A 21789-nucleotide genomic window follows, 5' to 3' on the forward strand; every position below is an offset into this window, starting at 1 on the left:
AGTGACTAGGGGGAAGTTTTGTACCCGTGCTGACAATATGTTTCTGCAAAATATGCAGATCTTCCCAATCAGCTATAAGGGGGAGGGGGGAGTGCTCAAGCTTTCTAGTTGGCTGGCTGGCTCTGAGCTAGTGTTTTTGTAAAACTGTGAAGTGGACTATTGACCTGCTTTCAGACCAAGTGCTCAGGTCCAGACCTTCATGTCACAGCAACATTAAACATTCAGGAGCACTTTTCTGGGAATTCCCAGACAGGACACCAAGCATGGAGCCCTGCTTCGTGAGCTACTGCCTGTATATTTGAGTTGTCCTAGCCTCTGGTGGGGCTCTTGGTGCTTCCCCAGCTTTTCCTGAGGAGAGATGAGCTCTCTCCAAATGACCTGCTGTGTTTCATCCATCAAGTCTTGTGACAATCAAAGTTCTTTGGACTATTTTCTGTCGTGGTCTGCTCCTTTTCTGCTGTGTATTGCCAGCGTGTGTGATCACTGTATACTTGCAGTACGGGTGGATAAAGGCCAATACGAGGGAATAAGATTAAATAACTAAAAGCTCTGAAGGTAATGAATCCAGGAGAGTCATAAATTTCCAAAAACCTGTTCAAATGAAAAAGCCTTAAAACCAGCTTTAAATCATTCAGGTAATGCCGAAGGAGCAAGTCCACCATTACCTTTCCTGTTCCTATTCAGTCTAGTCCTTTGGAAAAGTTTCTGAACGAATAATGTTTTCAGACATGTCTTACATTTGCTAAAGCAGGTCTCTGTTCACAGGGATAAAGGGAGAAAAACATAGTAACATAGTAGATGACGGCAGAAAAAGACCGGCACGGTCCAATCCAGTCTGCCCAACAAGATAAACTCATATGTGCAACTTTTTGTGTATACCTTACCTTGATTTGTATCTGTCATTTTCAGGGCACAGACCGTAGAAGTCTGCCCAGCACTATCGCTGCCTCCCACCACTGGCTCTGGCACAGACCGTATAAGTCTGCCCAGCACTATCCTTGCCTCCCACCACTGGCTCTGGCACAGACCGTATAAGTCTGCCCAGCACTATCCCTGCCTCCCACCACTGGCTCTGGCACAGACCGTATAAGTCTGCCCAGCACTATCCCTGCCTCCCACCACTGGCTCTGGCACAGACCGAATAAGTCTGCCCAGCACTATCCCTGCCTCCCACCACTGGCTCTGGCACAGACCGTATAAGTCTGCCCAGCACTATCCCTGCCTCCCAACCACCGGCTCTGGCACAGACCGTATAAGTCTGCCCAGCACTATCCCCGCCTCCCAACCAGCCCCGCCTCCCACCACCGGCTCTGCAAAGTGCTGGAATAAGACAGAAAAAACTGCCTGTGTGGCCGAGTCCAGTCAGGTAGCAGAGAGGGATGGAATAACAGGACAGTTCTGATCCTGAGAACATACACTAATGAAGATAATGTGGGAAGCCAGTATTAAATGCTCGGTGGCATATAACTAGTATTTTAAATGATTACAATAGCACACCACTAGCCAATCTGCATTTTTGTGGCGGGGGAACAACATGATCAAATTTCCGTAAGCTTGTAATTAATTGGGACTGATCTCTACTAATCTGGCTTATTTAGTTTTCCAGTAGGTGTATTGATGTTCTAGTGCCCCCTACAATGTTTATGCTGCTGCCTTTTCCTAGGCTTCAAAATGGCAGATGAAATTTAATGTGGACAAATGCAAAGTGATGCACATTGGGAAGAACAACCCAAAACCTGATGCTAGTGTCCACTTTGGCGATCAGTACTCAAGAAAAAGATCTCGGTGTCATTGTAGACAATACGCTGAAATCTTCTGTCCAGTGTGTGGTGGAGGCAGCCAAAAAAGCGAACAAGATGCTAGGAATTATTAGGAAAAGTGTGGTAAATAAGACCAAGAATATTATATAATGCCTCTGTATCGCTCCATGATGTGACCTCACCTTGAATACTGTGTTCAGTTCTGGTCGCTGTAACTCAAAAAAAGATACAGCAGAATTAGACCTAAATGTTGGGATGAAATCCTCCCATATGAGAAAAGGCTAAAGAGGTTAGGGCTTTTCAGCTTGGAAAAGAGATGGCTGAGGGGGAGATAAGATTGAGGTGTACAAAATCCTGAATGGTGTAGAATGGGTAGAAGTAAATCGATTTTTCACCCTTTCAAAAAGTACAAAGACTGGACACTCAATCAAGTTACATGGAGGAGGAAATATTTTTTCACTCAAAGAATAGTTAAGCTCTGAAACTTGTTGCTGGAGGATGTGGTAACAGCGGTTAGCATATCTGGGTTTAAAAATTTTTTTGGACAAGTTCCTGGAGGAAAAGTCCATGAGGAAGCCACTGTCGTCCCTGGGATTGGTAGCATAGAATGTTGCTACTATTTAGGTTTCTGCCAGGTACTTGTGACCTGGATTGGCCACTATTGGAAACAGAATATTGGGCTAGATGGACCACTGGTCTGACCCAGTATAGCTATTATGTTCTTATGTAGGTAAGCTCTTGTTATGTAACTCTTGGAAGTTAGTTCTATTATGATATAGTCGAATTGTTCTGTAGGTCCTGAGTGATTTGTAGTATTTTTTATTAGACTCTTGTTATGTGACATCCAGGATCCTCAGCTACCAGATGTACCAACCAGATACTGACGTGATCTGAGAAGAGAGTAAGGATATTCTAATACTGATCTTGTAACCCACCTGGGTACAAATGACCTGGCCAACAGTAGCAAGTTTATAGCACAGAGAGCGTACCGGACGCTTGGGGAGGGACTCAAGTCTTTGCTTCGGACTGCACTTTTTCTGAAGTAATTCCTGCTTGTGGGAAGGGAGAAGAAAGACTACATAAAACGGAGGAATTCAATAAGTGGCTTGAAACTTGGTGTAAAGAAGAAGGGTTTTAGATATATAGGAGGCTGGGGCAGTACGTGGAAAAATAACAGACATTTAAACTAGAGGGTGGGGGTGACAAAAGGAAAGAAGGGAATTCAGAAAGTCACCTCCTGAAAAAAACATGATGGAAGAGGGAAAGGTCATGTAAATGTAGAAACCCATCCAAACTCACTTAGCACATGGAAAGCAATGAGCACAAATGCTTGTAGTCTAAGTGAAAAGGTTCAAGATTTGCAGGCACTGATGTTTGAGGAAAACTTAGATATTGTTGCTATTACAGAGACGTGGTTCAACGATTCTCATGAATGGGATGTGACCATACCGGGCTATATAGTCTTTTGCCGAAGAGGTGGAGGAATGGTTCTATATGTGAGAAACAATATCAGAGCGGGTGAAATGCAGGGAACCTGGGGAAAGGAAGAAGCTATATGGATCGTCCTGGAAAGAGAAGATGGAACCTGTATCCACAAGGAGGTTATCTACAAACCGCCGTCACAAGTGGAGAAGCTGGACAAGGACCTGATAGAAGATATTAATAAGCTTGGAATGAAAGAGGAGGCACCATTGCTGGGAGATTTCAATTTGCCTGATGTGGATTGGAACCTCCTGTCAGCAGAATTGGAAAGAAGCAGAAAGTTCGTGGATGCCTGTCAAAGTGCGCTCAGACAAATGGTGACGGAACCCACCAGGGAAGGGTTGACGCTGGATCTAGTGCTCACAAATGGAGGACATGTTTTTAATGTCTGTGTGGGTGCCCACCTAGGCAATAGCGATCATCACATGATATGGTTTGATATAAGGGTGAAAGCAGAGTGCAGCCACACGGAACTCAGAGTACTGGATTTCAGACGTACTGATTTTGTTACAATGGGGGAATACCTGAAGAAGGAGCTGATGGCATAGGAAGGCATAGGTGAAGTGGAAGCGCAGTGGTCTAAGCTGAAAGCTGCTATAAATATGGCAACTGATCTTTATACAAGGAAAGTATATAAACAAAAACAAGACAGAGAGGAAGCCTATATGGTTCTCCAAACAAGTGGCTGAAACAATAAGGGCAAAGAGGCTTCGTTCAAGAAATGCAGAAGAACACAACGAGAGGATCACGGAAAAGATTACCAGATTAAACTCAAAAACGTGAACAGGGAAATATGGCTAGCGAAAGTGCAGGTTGAAGAAAAAATTGGTAAAGGTGTAAAGAGAGAGGTGACAAGACCTTTTTCAGATATATTGGGGAAAGGAGAAAAGATTTGAATGGAATTGTAAGACTGAAAGATGCTGAGAATGGCTATGTGGAGAGTGATGAGGATAAAGCAAACATGTTAAACAAATACTTCTGTGTTCATGGAAGAAAATCCTGGAGAAGGACCACGGTTAGCTGCCAACGGTATATCTGGGAATGGAGTAGATATTGCACCTTTCATAGAAGAAAGCATTTATAAACAACTTGAAAATCTAAAAATGGACAAAGCTATGGGACCAGATGGGATACATCCTAGGATACTGAAGGAGCTCAGAGAAATCCCGACAGGACCTCTTAAGGATTTATTTAATAGATCTTTAGAGATGGGAGAGGTTCCACAGGATTGGAGATGAGCTGATGTGGTCCTTCACTAAAATGGGGACAGGGAAGAAGTGGGAAACTACAGGCCAGTAAGCTTCACGTTGGTGGTAGGGAAAATAATGGAGTGGCTGCTGAAGGAAAAGATAGTTAACTTTATAGAAGCCAATGGGTTACAAGATCTGAGGCAACATGGCTTTATCAAAGGAAAATCCTGCCAAACGAAATTGACTTCATTGACTGGGTGACCAAAGAACCGGATGAAGGACACACACTAGATGTAATCTACTTGGATTTCAGCAAAGCCTTTGATACGGTCCCTCACAGAAGACTCATGAATAAGCTGAGAGGTCTGAACTTAGGACCCAAACTGGTGAACTAGATTGGAAACTGGTTGTCCGACAGGCAACAGAGGGTGGTGGTAAATGGAATCCACTTGGAGGAAAGGAAGGTGAGCAGTGGAGTGCCTCAGGGATCGGTGCTGGGGCTGATTCTGTTCAATGTCTTTGTGAGAGACATTTCTGAAGGGTTAGAAAGAAAAGTTGTGGACGACAGGAAGATAGCTAATAGAGTGGATACCACGGAGGGAGTAGAAACCATGAGAAGAGATATCCAAACATTAGAATGGTCAAGGGTCTGGCAGTTAAAATTTAATGGAAAGAAGTGCAGAAATCCAAAGGAGATGTACCAGATAGGAGGAGAGAGATTGATAAGCACAACTCTAGAGAGGCACCTTGGGGTGATGGTGTCTGAGGATCTCATGGTGACAAAATGGTGATCATGGCTAGAAGGATGCAGGCTGCAGAGGTATAAGTAGCAGAAGAAAGGAGGTGTTGATGCCCCTCTACAAGTCGTTGGTGAGGCCCCACTTGGAGTATTGTGTTCAGTTTTGGAGGCCTTATCTCGCTAAAGATGTAAAAAGACTGGAAGCAGTGCAAAGAAAAGCTACAAGAATGGTATGGGATTTGCGTTACAAGACGTATGAGGAGAGTCTTGCTGACCTGAACATGTATACCCTGGAGGAAAGGAGAAACAGGGGTGATATGATACAGACGTTCAAATATTTGAAAGGTATTAATCCACAAACAAACCTTTTCCAGAGATGAGAAGGTGGCAGAACTAGAGGACACAAATTGGGGCTGACTCAGGAATAATGCCAGGAAGTATCTTTTCGCTGAGAGGGTGGTAGATACCTGGAATGCCCTACCATGGGAGGTAGTGGAGATGAAAAACTAATGTAATTCAAAAATGTGTGGGATAAACACAAAGGAACCCTGTTTAGAAGGATCGGATCCTCAGAAGCTTAGCAGTGGTTAGGTGGTAACACCAGTAATTGGGAAGCAAAGCCAGTGCTAGGCAGACTTCTGCAGCCTGTGCCCTGACCGTGGTGGAACAGATTTGGATGGGCGGGAGTGGGGCTTTTTAGGGGCTTCGACAACTTCAGAAGTTTTAGAACAAGGACAGTGCCAGGCACACTTCTACAGTCTATGCCCAGAAAATGGCAAGGACAAATCATGATCAGTTATACATAAGAAGTGTCACATCATATCTCATGTAATGAGTTTATCTTGATGGACAGGTCTTTATGTGCCATCATCTACTATGTTACTATATTACTTGACATTACGTCTGGTACTGGATTTTGAATTTGGATTTAGATCACACCTTTCATAGTAGTGGCTTGAGGCAGGTTATATTCAGATACAGTAGGTGTTTTCTTGTCCCAGGATGTAGAGAATGACATGGGGACAAAGTTTGTCCTCGTCTCCGCAAGCTCTGACCATACTGACCAATCTTATTAAACAATAGATACAGATATGTTTGTCTCTCTCTTATTAGGGCTGCATTTTAATTGCAGTTAACGTATTGGAGCTGCAGTGGGAAATAAATAAAATGCCTTTAATTGTGTGGTTAATCACGATTAAACATTTTAATCAACGTGCAGTCCTAATATTCATATATAACATGAAAAATGACAACAATATATTGTTAATACTGTAAACAGATGTTAAATGATTCAAGATCTGAGTGACCTTCAAATGAAGCACACAAATATTACACAGAATTTATTCATACAGATTTATACCTGCTCTTAGTGTGCACAAGTTTTGAGTGTGAGTTTTTCAAAAGGCTACGCAAAATCCTTCCCAGTTCCACCCCTGGGAATGCCTTCGTTCAGTCACATATGTCCAGGCTGTACACAAATACCTTTACATGCATATTTCTGTGAGCAGCTGTTTCTCGGCATAAATAACTTGATTGTAGCTGTTTTAAATTTTATCTTTGCCAATCCAAACCTGACCAACCTGAAAAGGCAAAGCATTGACTGACACTGTCACAATACGTTTCTCCAGAAATGCCAATAAGATAAAGCAGAGAAGACTTAGGCGTTGACATACAGAGTTGAACAAACTGTCAATCTAATTACAAGAAAAAAACCAGTGTAGTAGAACATCTCCATTAAAATAACCACAAACATGTATAACAGTTTAACATGATTTTATAGTCACCTTCTCATTTGAAACATTTATCAGTCAAATGCTAGCTGAGAAAGTCTTATCTTAAAACTATTTTTAAACACCGAGCAATTCTGTATTTTAGGAATATCTTGGGCATCATTTGAAATCCGGCATCTCCCTTCGCTTCTCAACCTCAAACCCTCCCCTCCTCTCACCTGTACCTTTTAAAAGTTTTTCCTTCCACAGGTCTGTGGCAGCCATTAGTGATTCACAGACACCATTGTGATTGCTGAACCCCCTCCCCCAATTAGATATTTGGAGGAACGGTAGGAAGGCCAACTCAGAAGCTGGACACTACAAATTTTTTTTTTTTTTTTTTTATTTATTTGTAATTTTAATGAATTTTACAAGATACACTTGTACAGAAAAGGAGTATTACCATACCATACAAGAAAATATTTTATAAAGAAAATCTATTAAATGATAATTACTGCTAAAGTCCACAATTGTAGGCAAGGCACAATTCAAAAATTGGTTAACATAGGAAAAAATGAGTAGAACATGTTCCCACTTATCCTATCACGGAGTAGATACTAATGGAGGAAGCACAAGAGAGTTTACGGCTGGTTCTTGTCTGGAGTCCAGGAATTTTGCTAACTGATCACTCTCAAAGAAAACATATTTAATTGATTGAAATTTAACAACACATTTGCAAGTAAAATTAAGCCAGAAAATTCCCCCCTGTGACAATACACGATTACAAAGTTTCAAAAAAGACTGACGTCTTTTCTGAGTTTGTCTAGCAATATCAGGAAATACTTTGACTTTGCAATTCAGACACTACAAATTTTTAAACTGGAACAAGACATAAATAAAACAGTCATTGAACATTAAAACTACCGCACAGGACATTCAGAAAAACTGGAGTACAGTAAAAAGTACAAGCAAATGCACGCAAGAATCAAACCTCTCTGCCCCGCAAAAGACATAACGTTAGAAGTAACCATGAGGGCCACAGAGAGGCAATATAAGGAGGCAAATGGTTTAAGAGCATGCACAGAAAAATGTGGGTCCATCTTACCCGGTCTGTTTTCTGTCACTTAATTCCTCGTTGTCCATTGAAGTAGATTTACAAGACCTTTAAAAGAGGGTGAACATAGCAAAAAAATCATACCAAGCTACTATGACCCCAGCAACCTACTGCCCCGCGTCACAGAATGAAAACGGAAGGGAACTGAACACACGCTGCTGGTGCCAACCTCACACAGCCTTCTGTCTGATGCTTCCCGCCTGAATGGAAGCAGGAAGTTGCATCAGACAGAAGGGCTGTTGGATCAGCACGAGAGCGCGTAGGAACCGCTGCTGACTGCCGGACATCTGTGAATGGAAACCCAACTTCTAAAAGGCACACGGAGGGGGAGGTTGAGAGGCAAAGCTAAGGAGGCGATAAATTTGCTTTCTTCTGCAACCGTGGTAATGTTTGCTCTTACTGTGCATCCCCATCCTCAGATCATTATCTACCTGGAGGGCTGCTTACAGTTTAAGTTTTGTACCTGCGGCAACGGAGGGTTAAGTGACTTGTCCAAGATCTCAAGGAGCAGCAGTGGATTTGAACCCTGGCTTCTCTGGGTCTCAGCCTATTGCTCAAACCATTACGTATTAGCTGTACCTAATGTTTGGTAACTCAGCAATAAACTAAAGGCTAGTAGAGCTGAAGCCTGGTGGCCATTTAGCAGGAGGAGTGGCTTAGTGGTTAGAGCACCGGTCTTGCAATCCAGGGGTGGGTGGTTCAAATCCCACTGCTGCTCCTTTTGATCTTGGGCAAGTCACTTAACCCTCCATTGCCTCAGGTACAAACTTAGATTGTGAGCCCTTCTGGGACAGAGAAATATCCAGAGTACCTGAATGTAACTCACCTTGAGCTACTACTACTGAAAAAGGTGGGAGCAAAATCTAAATAAATAAATAAAGATTCTAGAATTCTAAAGAACAACAAGATTCCATGCAGAATTTCAAAGTGTAGCAACATTCCATGTAGAACCCCAAAGAGTAACAAGATTCTTCGGGGTGCAGGAGTGGTCTAGTGGTTAGAGCACCGAGGTAGCCAGTTCAAATGCTCCTTGTGATCTTGGGCAAGTCACTTAACCCTCCGTTGCCTCAGGTACAAACTTAGATTGTGAGCCCTCCTGGGACAGAGAAATATCCAGAGTACCTGAATGTAACTCACCTTGAGCTACTGCTGAAAAAGGTGTGAGCAAAATCTAAATAAATAAATAAAGATTCCATTCAGAATCTCAAAGAATAGCAACATTCTGGAATCCTAAAGAGTGACAAGATTCCATGCAACATTCCATGTAGAACCCTAAAGAGTAGCAGTAGTGGAGGAGCGGCCTAGTGGTTAGAGCACCAGAGGTGGCCGGTTCAAATCCCACTGCTGCTCCTTGTGATCTTGGGCGTAACTTAACCCTCTGTTGCCTCAGGTACAAACTTAGACTGTGAGCCCTCCTGGGACAGAGAAATATCCAGAGTACCTGAATGTAACTCACCTTGAGCTGCTACTGAAAAAGGTGTGAGCAAAATCTAAATAAATAAAGATTCTAGAATTCTAAAGAATAACAAGATTCCATACAGAAGTTCAAAGTGTAGCAACATTCCATGTAGAACCCCAAAGAGTAACAAGATTCTTTGGGGTGGAGGAGTGGCCTAGTGGTTAGAGCACCGAGGTGGCCGGTTCAAATGCACTTTGTGATCTTGGGCAAGTCACTTAACCCTCCATTGCCTCAGGTACAAACTTAGATTATGAGCCCTCCTGGGACAGAGAAATATCCAGAGTACCTGAATGTAAGTCACCTTGAGCTACTACTGAAAAAGGTGTGAGCAAAATCTAAATAAATAAATATCAAAAACATTGATAGATAAATTATTTTATGTTTGCCAGTAATCTCAGGATTTCTGTTATAGTGTTGCTGAACATCATTGTTCACATGGCCAATGGGAAGATGCTGGACAGGTGAGCTAGGGCTGACAGAGAGCCAAGTATTAAAGTACCTGCATATATTTCCAGAATACTATAAATGCTATTCTGTTTGATATGCTGCATTATTTTAATTTTTTGGTACCTAATTCCCTGAAGTGTATTACAGTGTGCATAATACCATCAGTAACAGAGGTACTGGAGGAGGAAGCTGGTAGACAGAGAAGTGGTCCACCAGCTTCCTCCCCCAGCCCTGTGGTCCTCCGCACCTGCTCGGATGTTTGTGGCTGTATTGCGAGATCGTTCCAGTCCTCAAAATTGATACACATGCACATTGTATGGTTGATGCCACATTCATGCTTGCAGAAGTCAGGCGGTAAGTCATGTGTTTCACAGTGGTGGTAGGATTTCGGGTGCCTTCCTAGGTGTTTGCACGGGAGAGAAGCCGGCTTTTCTAACGAGCTGTAAAGATGCTCCCGTCCTACCAAGGTGTACTGTGCAGATCTTAACTGCTTTAATAGAGGGTCCTGAAAAGGGGGGGTGGGGGCAGTGTTCTTAATAAGAGGATGTGATATCATCCATGCCTTGGGGGATGGGAATGATGTTTTAGATTAGTTGACAGACTGTTGGGATTCTCCATTGCTGTGTTCAGCTTGGTGCTTGGAAGTGAATCTCTTTTTTTCTGCAGGTCTTCAGACTTGAGAATTGATTTTTCTCCTCCTCTTCCCTCTGTCCTGAGGCTCTGTCGGTGTCCTCCTGTACTCTGTGTTCCTCCTCCGTGGGCATTTTGCTTTGTGGGCTCCTGCTGTGACTTCTGCACTTTGTGTCTCTCTCTTTCTCTGTGTCCTGCCAGTGGTTTTACCCTATGGTAGGTTACGTCACGCTGTTCTACCACAGGGTAGAACCACGGACAGGGTACCGGGGCGCTCTCTGCATCGGAGGAAACCACCTATCTGTCACTAGCTTGGAACAGCAGAACAACTGGACAGGAAAGAAGTGGAGGAGAGACCCCTGTGCGTGCAGTACCTGCTCAATGATGTTCATGTATCCAGGAAGCATTGCACAGATGGCCGTACAGACCGAAAGCTCATTTGCTTGGTATATGTATAGAATATGCATTTAGATCCACAGCTATTAACTTCACTCAGTATTTAATGAGGTCCAACTGAAGGACAGGATTTTGTCAAATTTTTCAAATGGCTGTTTCTAGATGAATGATTGAAGAGGGGCCTGCTAGGTGCCAAGTGCTTTCTCTCCCAGCACAGGCTGTGGAAGGAGCGTAACTTCGGCAGAGAGGACCAAGCGAGGGAGAGCAGCTAATTTCTTTCATTTCTCTCTCTTCTGCCTAGGGAATGGTTCTTCCTTTTGTCCCATGAGGTGCTCAACCCCATGTACTGCTTGTTTGAATATGCCGGCAAAAACAATTACTGCCTCCAGATCAACCCGGCCTCCTCCATCAACCCCGACCATTTGACTTACTTCCGTTTCATCGGCCGCTTCATCGCCATGGTAAGAGGATGTCAACGCGGCTCGGTCTGCTGGATACAGTGCTAGGGAGAGCTGAGAGCTTGGAGTGGGGTGGAGGGGAATGAGGGACTAGTCTCTCTTATTCCTTCCTTTCTGCTTGACATGGTTATTCACCCCATTTCCTTGCTCCAGAAAAGTTGAACCTTGTGTTAACATACAGGTTTCTTGGGTTTGGTAGCACTGGGCAGGGGCTCATTGTTGAAATCAGTCTGAGCTCCTTCCTGTGCCCTCTGGTGTGCCATGCCCAGCACTCTTAATCCTGTCCAGCCCATGAAAATGACAGGATAGCAGTAAAATCCAGACTATTACTCACCACTGGTCGGCTAAAAAGATTATTTTTGGCTGAGCTTTTTCCTTGTATATCTTGGAAGGCTGTGGCGCTCTCTAAAAATGAAAGTGTTTCATGAGAAGGGGGAAGGGTGTGTTGCTGTCATTTCACACGGCAGAGACAGTCCTCATTCTGTGCATGAGCTAAAGCTTTCTTACTGGGTGTGTGCAGGGAGAAGGAGACTGTGTTTTTCCATGGCTGGTGGGAAGTGCTGCTGGGGGTTTACTGTGGTGCTGTCTTTTCTCTCTCCCTCCAGGCTCTGTACCATGGAAAGTTCATTGACACAGGCTTCACGCTTCCCTTCTACAAGCACATGCTGAACAAGAAACCAACGCTGAAGGACTTGGAATCCATCGACCCTGAGTTCTACAATTCCATCATCTGGATCAAGTCAGTGCCAAACTTTTCCTCTTCACACTCCCATCCCTTCATTAACTTTTTTCCCCCAAAAGCTGGTCTGCTTATCTGTCAGGTCTTGCCTTGAACAGCAGGGTCACACATGATAGCAGAGCAGAAGCTGAAGTGCTGGAAATGTGGAAGAGGGCGCAGGCTGCTGAGGTTGAGGAATAAAAAGGTTAATCTGCTGCCACAGACTAGGACAGTACCCCAGAGATGATTTTTTTTTTCTTCAAAAAGTTTTTATTGAAATTTGAAAACCTGAGTACAACCCAAAACAAGACAAAAGAAAAATATGACAATGCAATTTAGCTTGCTAGTCAGTATAAACTTCATACCATAACTCTTTGGCATGATGCAATTACACATAACGTAAGAATTAAACCTCCTCTTATTCCCCCCCCCCCTCTAATAAACACTTCCCATATGCATACCACCCCCTCCCCTCCCTCCCAGAGGACAGTTATGTGAAAACCTGAGGACATTCCCAACACAAAGGTGTTGTTAGCCCAGCTTGCCATTGTACAAAAGGGTCCCAGGTTGGAAGGAAAGATAACAATTTATTTCTGCGAAGTGCTGTCAGTTTATTCATGCGGCATACATAGTCCACTTTAGCTATTAGAAAATCATGTGTAGGGATCTGTGGCTGGTCCAAAGAGCTGCCAAAGCTAGACGGGCTGCCGTCATAACATTAAAAGTCAATTTACAATATTTTCTCAGTAGCTCTGTAGTTTTAATGTGCAAAAGTCCACATCCCATGTTTGCTTGAATTGGTGTACCCAAAATATCTTGAGGAAATTCAAAGGTCTGTTCCTGAGGGCAGCCTCACCAAATATGTACCCCAGAGATGATTTTAAAACAAACCAGAGAAAATATTTCTTCACTCAACGTGTAATTAAACTCTGGAATTTGTTGCCAGAGAATGTGGTAAAAGCAGTTAGCTTAGCAGGGTTTAAAAAAGGTTTGGATAATTTCCTAAAAAAAAAAAAAAAAGCCTATATGCCATTATATTAAGATGGACTTGGGAAAATTGACTGCTTGTTTCTAGGATAAGCAGCATAAAATCTGTTGTACTGTTTTGGGATCTTGCCAGGTACTTGTGACCTACATTGGTCTCTGTTGGAAATAGGATACTGGGCTTGATGGACTTTTGTTCTGACCCAGTTTGGCAACTCTTATGTTGTTATGGAGATGAAAGGGTTGGGGGAATAATCTGAGTAATAGATTCAAGGCTAGGCCTGGGGGCTCTTTACAAAATAAAGGAGTTGGAGAGATTCTGCAAGGATGTGAGAATGTTTAGTGAGAGAACTATGTTTTTGGGTATGAATAGATGTTGAAGCTCTGACTCAGCAGCAGTGTCATGCTTTGACCTGCAGAGAGAGTCCGTTTTCATTCCTGGTTCAGGTGTTCTACTTCCTGAATCATCTGGGACTGGGGATACTGGGGAGTCAGCACTCACAGCCTTTAGGGGAAGGGAGTTAGTCAGTGTGCAGCTGTGATACCTGATGTAGATCCCCTGTGCAAGGATTGTCACTAGTAGGGGGATGTGAAATAGGAGGAAGCCCCCCTCCCCTAGAGATGTGAATGAAGGCTTTTGTCACGAGATCCCAGTGCTGGTTCTGATTGATCTGGAAGCCAAAAATGAGCAGGACCTTGTGAATGTGTAGCAGTCAGTGATGGGAAGTGGGGGAGCAGAGGGAGAGGGGACTACAAGTCTGTAGGTGACAGTGATATAAGGGTTGAGAGTTGTCTGAGGGTCAGTGAACAGGGGCTGTGATGTGAGTCTGCAGGTGCCCATGGGGGAGGGAGGAGTCTGAAGATCACTATGCTGGGGGGAAGGGGAGTTGCGGCACTGCAGAGGAAAGAGGGTTCCATGAGCTTTTGAAGGTGCCCTATGGTGGAGAGTGATGAGTTCATGAGTCTTTTGAATGTGACACTCTTGCCTGACAATTCACTTTACTCATTTTCATTATTTGTCCAATTTTCTCCAGGGAAAACAATTTGGAGGAGAGCGGCCTGGAACTTTACTTTATTCAAGACATGGAGATCCTCGGGAAAGTCACAACACATGAGCTGAAAGAAGGAGGCGAAAGTCTACGGGTCACAGAGGAGAACAAGGAGGAGTATATCACGTGGGTATTGTAGCAAGCCCCCTCCCCCCCCCCTCCCCATTACTGAGGGCCTGAGAAGCCTCTGGTGCTGATGCAAATGGACTACCCGTTATATCATTGGGTTGAGAATTAGGAAAGCCAAGGCTCAGATCCCACTTCTCCCATCAACGCTCCTTGTGACTTTGGGAAAGTCATGCCTCAGATACAAACTTAGATTGTAAGTTCACTGGGGAAGAATCTACTGATTATATCTTTGAAAGTCTATTAAATAAATCCATAAAAGCAGGAAATCAGGAATGCACCTTCCAGAAAGACTTCGGACCCACCTTTCTGTTCTGGGGAACCTGGATGGTGCCTGCCAGTGTCTTCTCTTGTCAAGGGGATAATAAAACGGGACCTGCGATTCTGAAGGCTGTTTTTCTGCTTCCAGGCTGCTGACTGACTGGAGATTTACCCGAGGTGTGGAGGAACAGACCAAAGCCTTCCTAGACGGTTTCAATGAAGTAGCACCGCTGGAGTGGCTGCGATACTTTGACGAAAAGGAATTAGAGGTGAGCAGGGTGACAAGCTGTAAAGAGCTGATTTCCGTGCTAAGAGTAGAATAGTTGACCACTCGTGTCATCTGTCGTCTTTTCATTTTGCAGCTAATGCTTTGCGGCATGCAGGAGATTGACATGATCGAATGGCAGAAGAACACGATCTACCGGCACTACACCAAGAACAGCAAACAGATCCAGTGGTTCTGGCAAGTGAGTGGACAGAGACACCCTCGCCTGTTGCAGCTGGAATCAACAGGCAGTTGCGTGAGGACAGTCGGCTTCTAGCTGAGGTGGTTGTGCGAAACAGGGGCGGGGAGCCATGGGTGCCTGGGCCCCCACAAATTTCGTCTGGGCCCCTGGTTTGGCTGGCGGGGGTCCCCAAACCCCGCCAGCCGAAGCCTTCTTCAGCGTGGTCTCTGGCACAGCTGCGTTCGCTGTCTGCCCCGTTCTTCTTGCCAGCGTGCACAGGAGGAGCAAGAAGAAAGAAGAGCAGGGGGAAGGCGGCTGCGCCGGAAACTGCGCTGAAGAAGGCTTCGGCTGGTAGGGGTTGGGGACCCCCGCCAGCAAAGGTATTTGTGAGGGGGCGAGGCGGTGGGGCAGCACTCAAAATGTGCCCCCAACCTCGGGCTCTGGCCCCTCCCACCGTGAGGTCTCGCTACGCCCCTGGTGCAAATAAACTTCTCAGTGAGTTCTAGAAGCGGCAGCTTTCTGCTCCAGAGGCAACAGCAGTCTCCCAGTTTGTTGGCTTTTTCATTTTTAGAAGTCTTTATTCTACAATTGACAAGTACTATTGTCAATCCAAGCAAACCCCCCCCCCCCCCCCCCCGGTTACAAAACGCAACAGTAGTCTCAAGAAAAGATAGTGGCAAGCGTACATATACTTCCAGTATTTATAGAGAAAAGAAGATATATAAACTTAGATGAACCCCCCACTTACATCTCAGTACTCCACAAACCCTACCAACCCCATAACCTACCCAAACCCCCCCCCCCCCCCCCAACCCAACCCCTTCAGCCTAGACAATGAGTTAGCGAAGAGGAGAAGAAAATAAGGGGGGGGGGAAGTGTACTGCCCTGGTTTTACAGCCTGCTTTACTGACACAGATTACTCAGTAATTACTCTGGATTCTTTTGCATTTGTATTAGGTAAATGAGACTTTTATTAGAGGTTCTAAAATCTACAATGATTAAGCTATATACACACAATGATTAGCTATATAACTAAAAAGAAACAATACCTATCTATAAACAATCATTACTTCACTGGTCTCTACATCCAAGCAATGCTAAGAGCTCCTAGACCAGGAAAAGAAGCACTAAAACAATCACTGGTCCTTGCATCATCCAGGCTCTTATCAGCTGGGGGGGGGGGGCCCTGTTCACAGCAAAAGCCAGGAGTTTCTTTGAACAGGAAATATGGTTCTCTGCGCAGTTTGTATGTTACTCACAGACGAGCTCCCAATTTCACTGATAAAAACTCACTTTTTTATTAGACTTAGAACTCATGTTCAGAGCTAAGAAAAATTACAGAATGCTTGAGAATTTCTCTGTTTAGGTAAACAAGCCATACTGTGGGAATGTAGTCACATATCTCCCAGTCCAGGTGGCCAGTCTGAACTGGAAAACAGGCTCCACCTCTCACTTCACATACCAAATTAATTAGAGCTATGTCTTCTACATTCCAACTTATTTTCACGCAATCAAAGTTAAGCAATCATTTTTAAACAGAATTACTTCTAATCAAAAATACAGACCCCAAGTGCACCGGTCGGTCAAGGCAGAGTTGAAAAACAATCTTAAAATTCACTTCCACTACAGGGAGGAAACCCAACCCTAAACCACTAGCCCACTTATGAACAGCTGTCTTCCAGTTTTTAAGCTGTGTCAGTCTTATCTTTCCTCAGCTAGAGGATTCTCATTACTGTTGGTTAGTAACAGGAGGATGTCGACAGAGGATCATTCAGCAATTCATGAGATCTGATAGTTTATTATGAGACTTTCTAATCTATTTACAACTCCACCAGGGCATCTTGAAGAAGAAAACAAATTAAAAATCCAAAACACAGTATTTCAGAGAAGTCATAAGAAAATAAGAATGACCATACTCGGCCAGACCAATGGTCCATCTAGCCTGGTATCCTGTTTCCAGCAGTGGCCAATCTAGGTCACAAGAACCTGGCGGAAACCCAATTAGTAGCACCATTCCATGCTACCAATCCCAGGGCAAGCAGTCTCAATAACGGACAATGGACTTTTCCTCCAGGAATTTGTACAAACCTTTTTTTAAATCCAGATACACTAACCACTGTTACTACACCCTCTGGCAACGAGTTCCAGAGCTTAACTATTCTTTATGTGAAAAAATATTTCCTTCTGTTTGTTTTAAAAGTAATTCCATGTAATTTCGTTGAATGCCCCCAGGTCTTTGTACTTTTTGAAAGAGTAAAAAATCGATTCATTTCTACTCGTTCTACACTATTCAGGATTTTGTAGACCTCAATCATATCCCATCTCAGCCACCTCTTTTCCAGGATGAAGAGCCCTAACCTCTTTAGCCTTTCCTTATTTATCATTTCGGTTGCTCTTATTCTGCTTTATCTTTGAGATATGGCGACCAGAGCTGAACGCAATAGTCAAGGTGAGGTCGCAATATGGAGCGATACAGAGGCATTAAAATATTTTTGATCTTATTTTGCATCCGTTTCCTAATAATTCCTGGCATCCTGTTTGCTTTTTTGGCTGCCACCACTCACTGGGCAGTCACATTAAAAATGTACATATACATTATCTCCAGTACGCTGAGACTCCACTTTCATGCTTTTTCATTTACTTCTTACAGGTTGTGAAAGAAATGGACAATGAAAAGAGAATCCGCTTACTCCAGTTTGTTACTGGTACCTGTCGCCTTCCAGTTGGTGGATTTGCTGAGCTCATTGGTAGGTTTCCCATCTGCTACCAAGGGCTGGAGTTGAGAAAGTACTGCCTGGCATTGTTTTTTAAATGTTTCTGCATGCTCTGAAGTACCATTACCTGGGGCTAAACTAGGGAATTGTTTTCCGTTCTCATTACAGGCAGTACCGGACCTCAGAAGTTCTGCATAGACAGAGTTGGTAAGGAGAGTTGGCTTCCACGGAGTCACACGTGGTAAGTTCAGGCTCTTTTATGGGGAAGGAGGAATTAAAGGCTTCCTCCGCGCTCAAGTGTCCTTGAAGCCCATTTTGTCACAGGTAGAAGCCATTCAGCTGAGAGTGTAGAGGAGGGGGTAGCAGGACACGGGAGCATATGAGACAGTAACTGAGAGCTCTGTCCATATTCTCTGTGGGGGAGAGGTGCGACCTTTGAGTCAATCTTTCAAAAGAGCATAATTCTTTCAAATATGGAGATCTGAAAGAATATGATGCTGTCACGTATGAGCACTGGAAAGAGAGTGATGCTGTCACGTATGAACACTGGAAAGAGCATGATGCTATCGCATGAGCACTGGAGAAAGTGTGGTGCTGTCATGTACGATCACTGGAAAGTGTGTGATGCTGTCACATAGCACTGGAGAGCGTGATGCTGTCACGTATGAGCACTGGATAGAGCGTGATGCTGTCGTGTATGAGCACTGGATAGAGCGTGATGCTGTCGTGTATGAGCACTGGATAGAGCGTGATGCTGTCACGTATGAGCACTGGATAGAGTGTGATGCTGTCACGTATGATCACTGGATAGAACGTGATGCTGTCACGTATGAGCACTGGATAGAGCGTGATGCTGGCGTGTATGAGCACTGGATAGAGCGTGATGCTGTCGTGTATGAGCACTGGATAGAGCGTGATGGTGTCATGTATGAGCACTGGATAGAGCGTGATGGTGTCGTGTATGAGCACTGGATAGAGCGTGATGGTGTCGTGTATGAGCACTGGATAGAGCGTGATGGTGTCGTGTATGAGCACTGGATAGAGCTTGATGCTGTCATGTATGAGCACTGGATAGAGCGTGATTCTGTCAGCTGTCATGTATGAGCACTGGATAGAGCGTGATTCTGTCATGTATGAGCACTGGATAGAGCGTGATGCTGTCATGTATGAGCACTGGATAGAGCATGATTCTGTCATGTATGAGCACTGGATAGAGCGTGATGGTGTCATGTATGAGCACTGGATAGAGCGTGATGCTGTCACATGTGCACTGGATAGAGCGTGATGCTGTCACGTATGTGCACTGGATAGAGCGTGATGCTGTCACATATGAGCACTGGGAAGTGCCTGATACTGTCACATGAGCACTGGGAAGTGCCTGATGCTGTCACGTATGAACACTGGATAGAGCGTGATGCTGTCGTGTATGAGCACTGGATAGAGCGTGATGCTGTCGTGTATGAGCACTGGATAGAGCGTGATGCTGTCACGTATGAGCACTGGATAGAGCGTGATGCTGTCACGTATGAGCACTGGATAGAGCGTGATGCTGTCATGTATGAGCACTGGATAGAGCGTGATTCTGTCATGTATGAGCACTGGATAGAGCGTGATGCTGTCATGTATGAGCACTGGATAGAGCATGATTCTGTCATGTATGAGCACTGGATAGAGCGTGATGGTGTCATGTATGAGCACTGGATAGAGCGTGATGCTGTCACGTATGTGCACTGGATAGAGCGCGATGCTGTCACATATGTGCACTGGATAGAGCGTGATGCTGTCACGTATGTGCACTGGATAGAGCGTGATGCTGTCGCATATGAGCACTGGGAAGTGCCTGATACTGTCACATGAGCACTGGGAAGTGCCTGATGCTGTCACGTATGAACACTGGATAGAGCGTGATGCTGTCACGTATGTGCACTGGATAGAGCGTGATGCTGTCATGTATGAGCACTGGATAGAGCGTGATGCTGTCATGTATGAGCACTGGATAGAGCATGATTCTGTCATGTATGAGCACTGGATAGAGCGTGATGGTGTCATGTATGAGCACTGGATAGAGCGTGATGCTGTCACGTATGTGCACTGGATAGAGCGTGATGCTGTCACATATGTGCACTGGATAGAGCGTGATGCTGTCACGTATGTGCACTGGATAGAGCGTGATGCTGTCGCATATGAGCACTGGGAAGTGCCTGATACTGTCACATGAGCACTGGGAAGTGCCTGATGCTGTCACGTATGAACACTGGATAGAGCGTGATGCTGTCACGTATGAACACTGGATAGAGCTTGATGCTGTCGTGTATGAGCACCGGGAAGTGCCTGATGCTGTCACGTATGGGCCCTGGAGAGAGCAGGATGTTGTCACTTATGAGGACTGTCACTTTAAGGAATTTAGGCTTGCAAAGAAGCTCAACGTCTCTGTGTTAAGAGCAGTCCAGCACTGCTTATATCCAGTAGTGGTTGTAGCTACACTACCTTCTTTCTCTCCTCAGCTTTAACCGCCTGGATCTTCCTCCATATAAGAGCTATGAGCAGCTGAAGGAGAAGCTGATGTTTGCAGTCGAAGAGACCGAAGGTTTTGGTCAGGAATGAGGCATCAGTCAGGTGCCAGAGATGGTCTGGAAAGTTCTTGCACTCTCTTGCGCTGGTGTCGGAGAGGGTTCTGTGCTGAGATTGCCGAAAGGTCTCCTGAAGGAAGAAGCTCTGGTGATTTCTCTTCTGCATCGATTTCATTCAGATTTAGCAGTGGGAAATCCAGATTGAAAGATAACAGCAGAAACATGGTTATTAATTTCTTTCTATGAACTCCTGCAAATACAAAGATGTAGTGATGACTCCTGGACAATAAAAATGCAGGCTTTGTGTCTGCTGATTCTGCATTTATGCCTTCTGTGTAAATGTCCGGTCTGCTTTGAATAAAAAGCTTGATTCTAAGTCTTGAAGCTTTTTACGTCTGCTGTGTTGGGTTTGGGATGGAAATGAAGTCCATTAGAACTAGGTGATGGCTTTCTCCTTATTGCCACTCTCCACCAACCTCATCCTGGGATGCAGGACATTGGTACAGTGTAATGGCTGCAGCATCTTGGGGCAGGTTTGGCGTGAGCCCTTCCCTTCCATGTCTTTAGTCTTTTCTGTGCCCTTTGTATTTATGCTGTTTGCATTCACAATTTTATTCATCAGTCAACATTTAGGTATCTACTACTACTACTACTACTATTTAGCATTTCTATAGCGCTGCAAGGCGTACGCAGCGCTGCACAAACATAGAAGAAAGACAGTCCCTGCTCAAAGAGCTTACAATCTAATAGACAAAAAAAAAAAGTAAGCAAATCAAATCAATTAATGTGTACAGGAAGGAGGAGAGGAGGGTAGGTGGAGGCGAGTGGTTACGAGTCAAAAGCAATGTTAAATAGGTGGGCTTTCAGTCTAGCTTTAAAGGTGGCCAAGGATGGGGCAAGACGTAGGGGCTCAGGAAGTTTATTCCAGGCGTAGGGTGCAGTGAGACAGAAGGTGCGAAGTCTGGAGTTGGCAGTAGTGGAGAAGGGAACAGATAAGAAGGATTTATCCATGGAGCAGAGTGCACGGGAAGGGGTGTAGGGAAGGACGAGTGTGGAGAGATACTGGGGAGCAGCAGAGTGAGTACATTTATAGGTTAGTAGAAGAAGTTTGAACAGGATGCGAAAACGGATAGGGAGCCAGTGAAGTGACTTGAGGAGAGGGGTAGTATGAGTAAAGCGACCCTGGCGGAAGACGAGACGGGCAGCAGAGTTTTGAACCGATTGGAGAGGAGAGAGGTGACTAAGTGGGAGGCCAGCAAGAAGCAGATTGCAGTAGTCTAAACGAGAGGTGACAAGGGTGTGGATGAGGGTTTTGGTAGAGTGCTCAGAAAGAAAGGGGCGGATTTTACGGATGTTGTAAAGAAAGAAACGACAGGTCTTGGCGGTCTGCTGGATATGAGCAGAGAAGGAGAGTGAAGAGTCTTAGACCAGTTCCTTATCTCTTGCTTAACTACACAAAGGACTTGCCTTGATTTTAGCTATCAAATTATCCCAACTGACTCCGTACCACGCATCTTGTTCCCATCATATATCTGCT

The 21789-nt window shown here is 44.6% G+C and overlaps 1 protein-coding gene across 2 annotated transcripts in view; it reads left to right on the forward strand.

The window, feature by feature from the left end:
- The window catches only part of WWP2 (WW domain containing E3 ubiquitin protein ligase 2), a 169918-nt gene extending 149287 nt beyond the window's left edge, over positions 1-20631 (forward strand). For both annotated transcript variants that reach the window (XM_030204668.1, XM_030204669.1), the window contains 8 exons: positions 11228-11387; positions 11990-12123; positions 14121-14261; positions 14671-14791; positions 14885-14989; positions 17619-17715; positions 17851-17923; positions 20187-20631. In XM_030204668.1, coding sequence (XP_030060528.1) covers positions 11228-11387; positions 11990-12123; positions 14121-14261; positions 14671-14791; positions 14885-14989; positions 17619-17715; positions 17851-17923; positions 20187-20286 — 931 coding nt within the window. In that variant the 3' untranslated portion in view covers positions 20287-20631. The remainder of the gene's footprint in view (positions 1-11227; positions 11388-11989; positions 12124-14120; positions 14262-14670; positions 14792-14884; positions 14990-17618; positions 17716-17850; positions 17924-20186) is intronic.
- Positions 20632-21789: the final 1158 nt, after the last annotated feature.

Source organism: Microcaecilia unicolor, chromosome 5 (assembly GCF_901765095.1).
Source record: "Microcaecilia unicolor chromosome 5, aMicUni1.1, whole genome shotgun sequence".
Classification (NCBI taxonomy): Eukaryota; Metazoa; Chordata; class Amphibia; order Gymnophiona; family Siphonopidae; genus Microcaecilia; species Microcaecilia unicolor.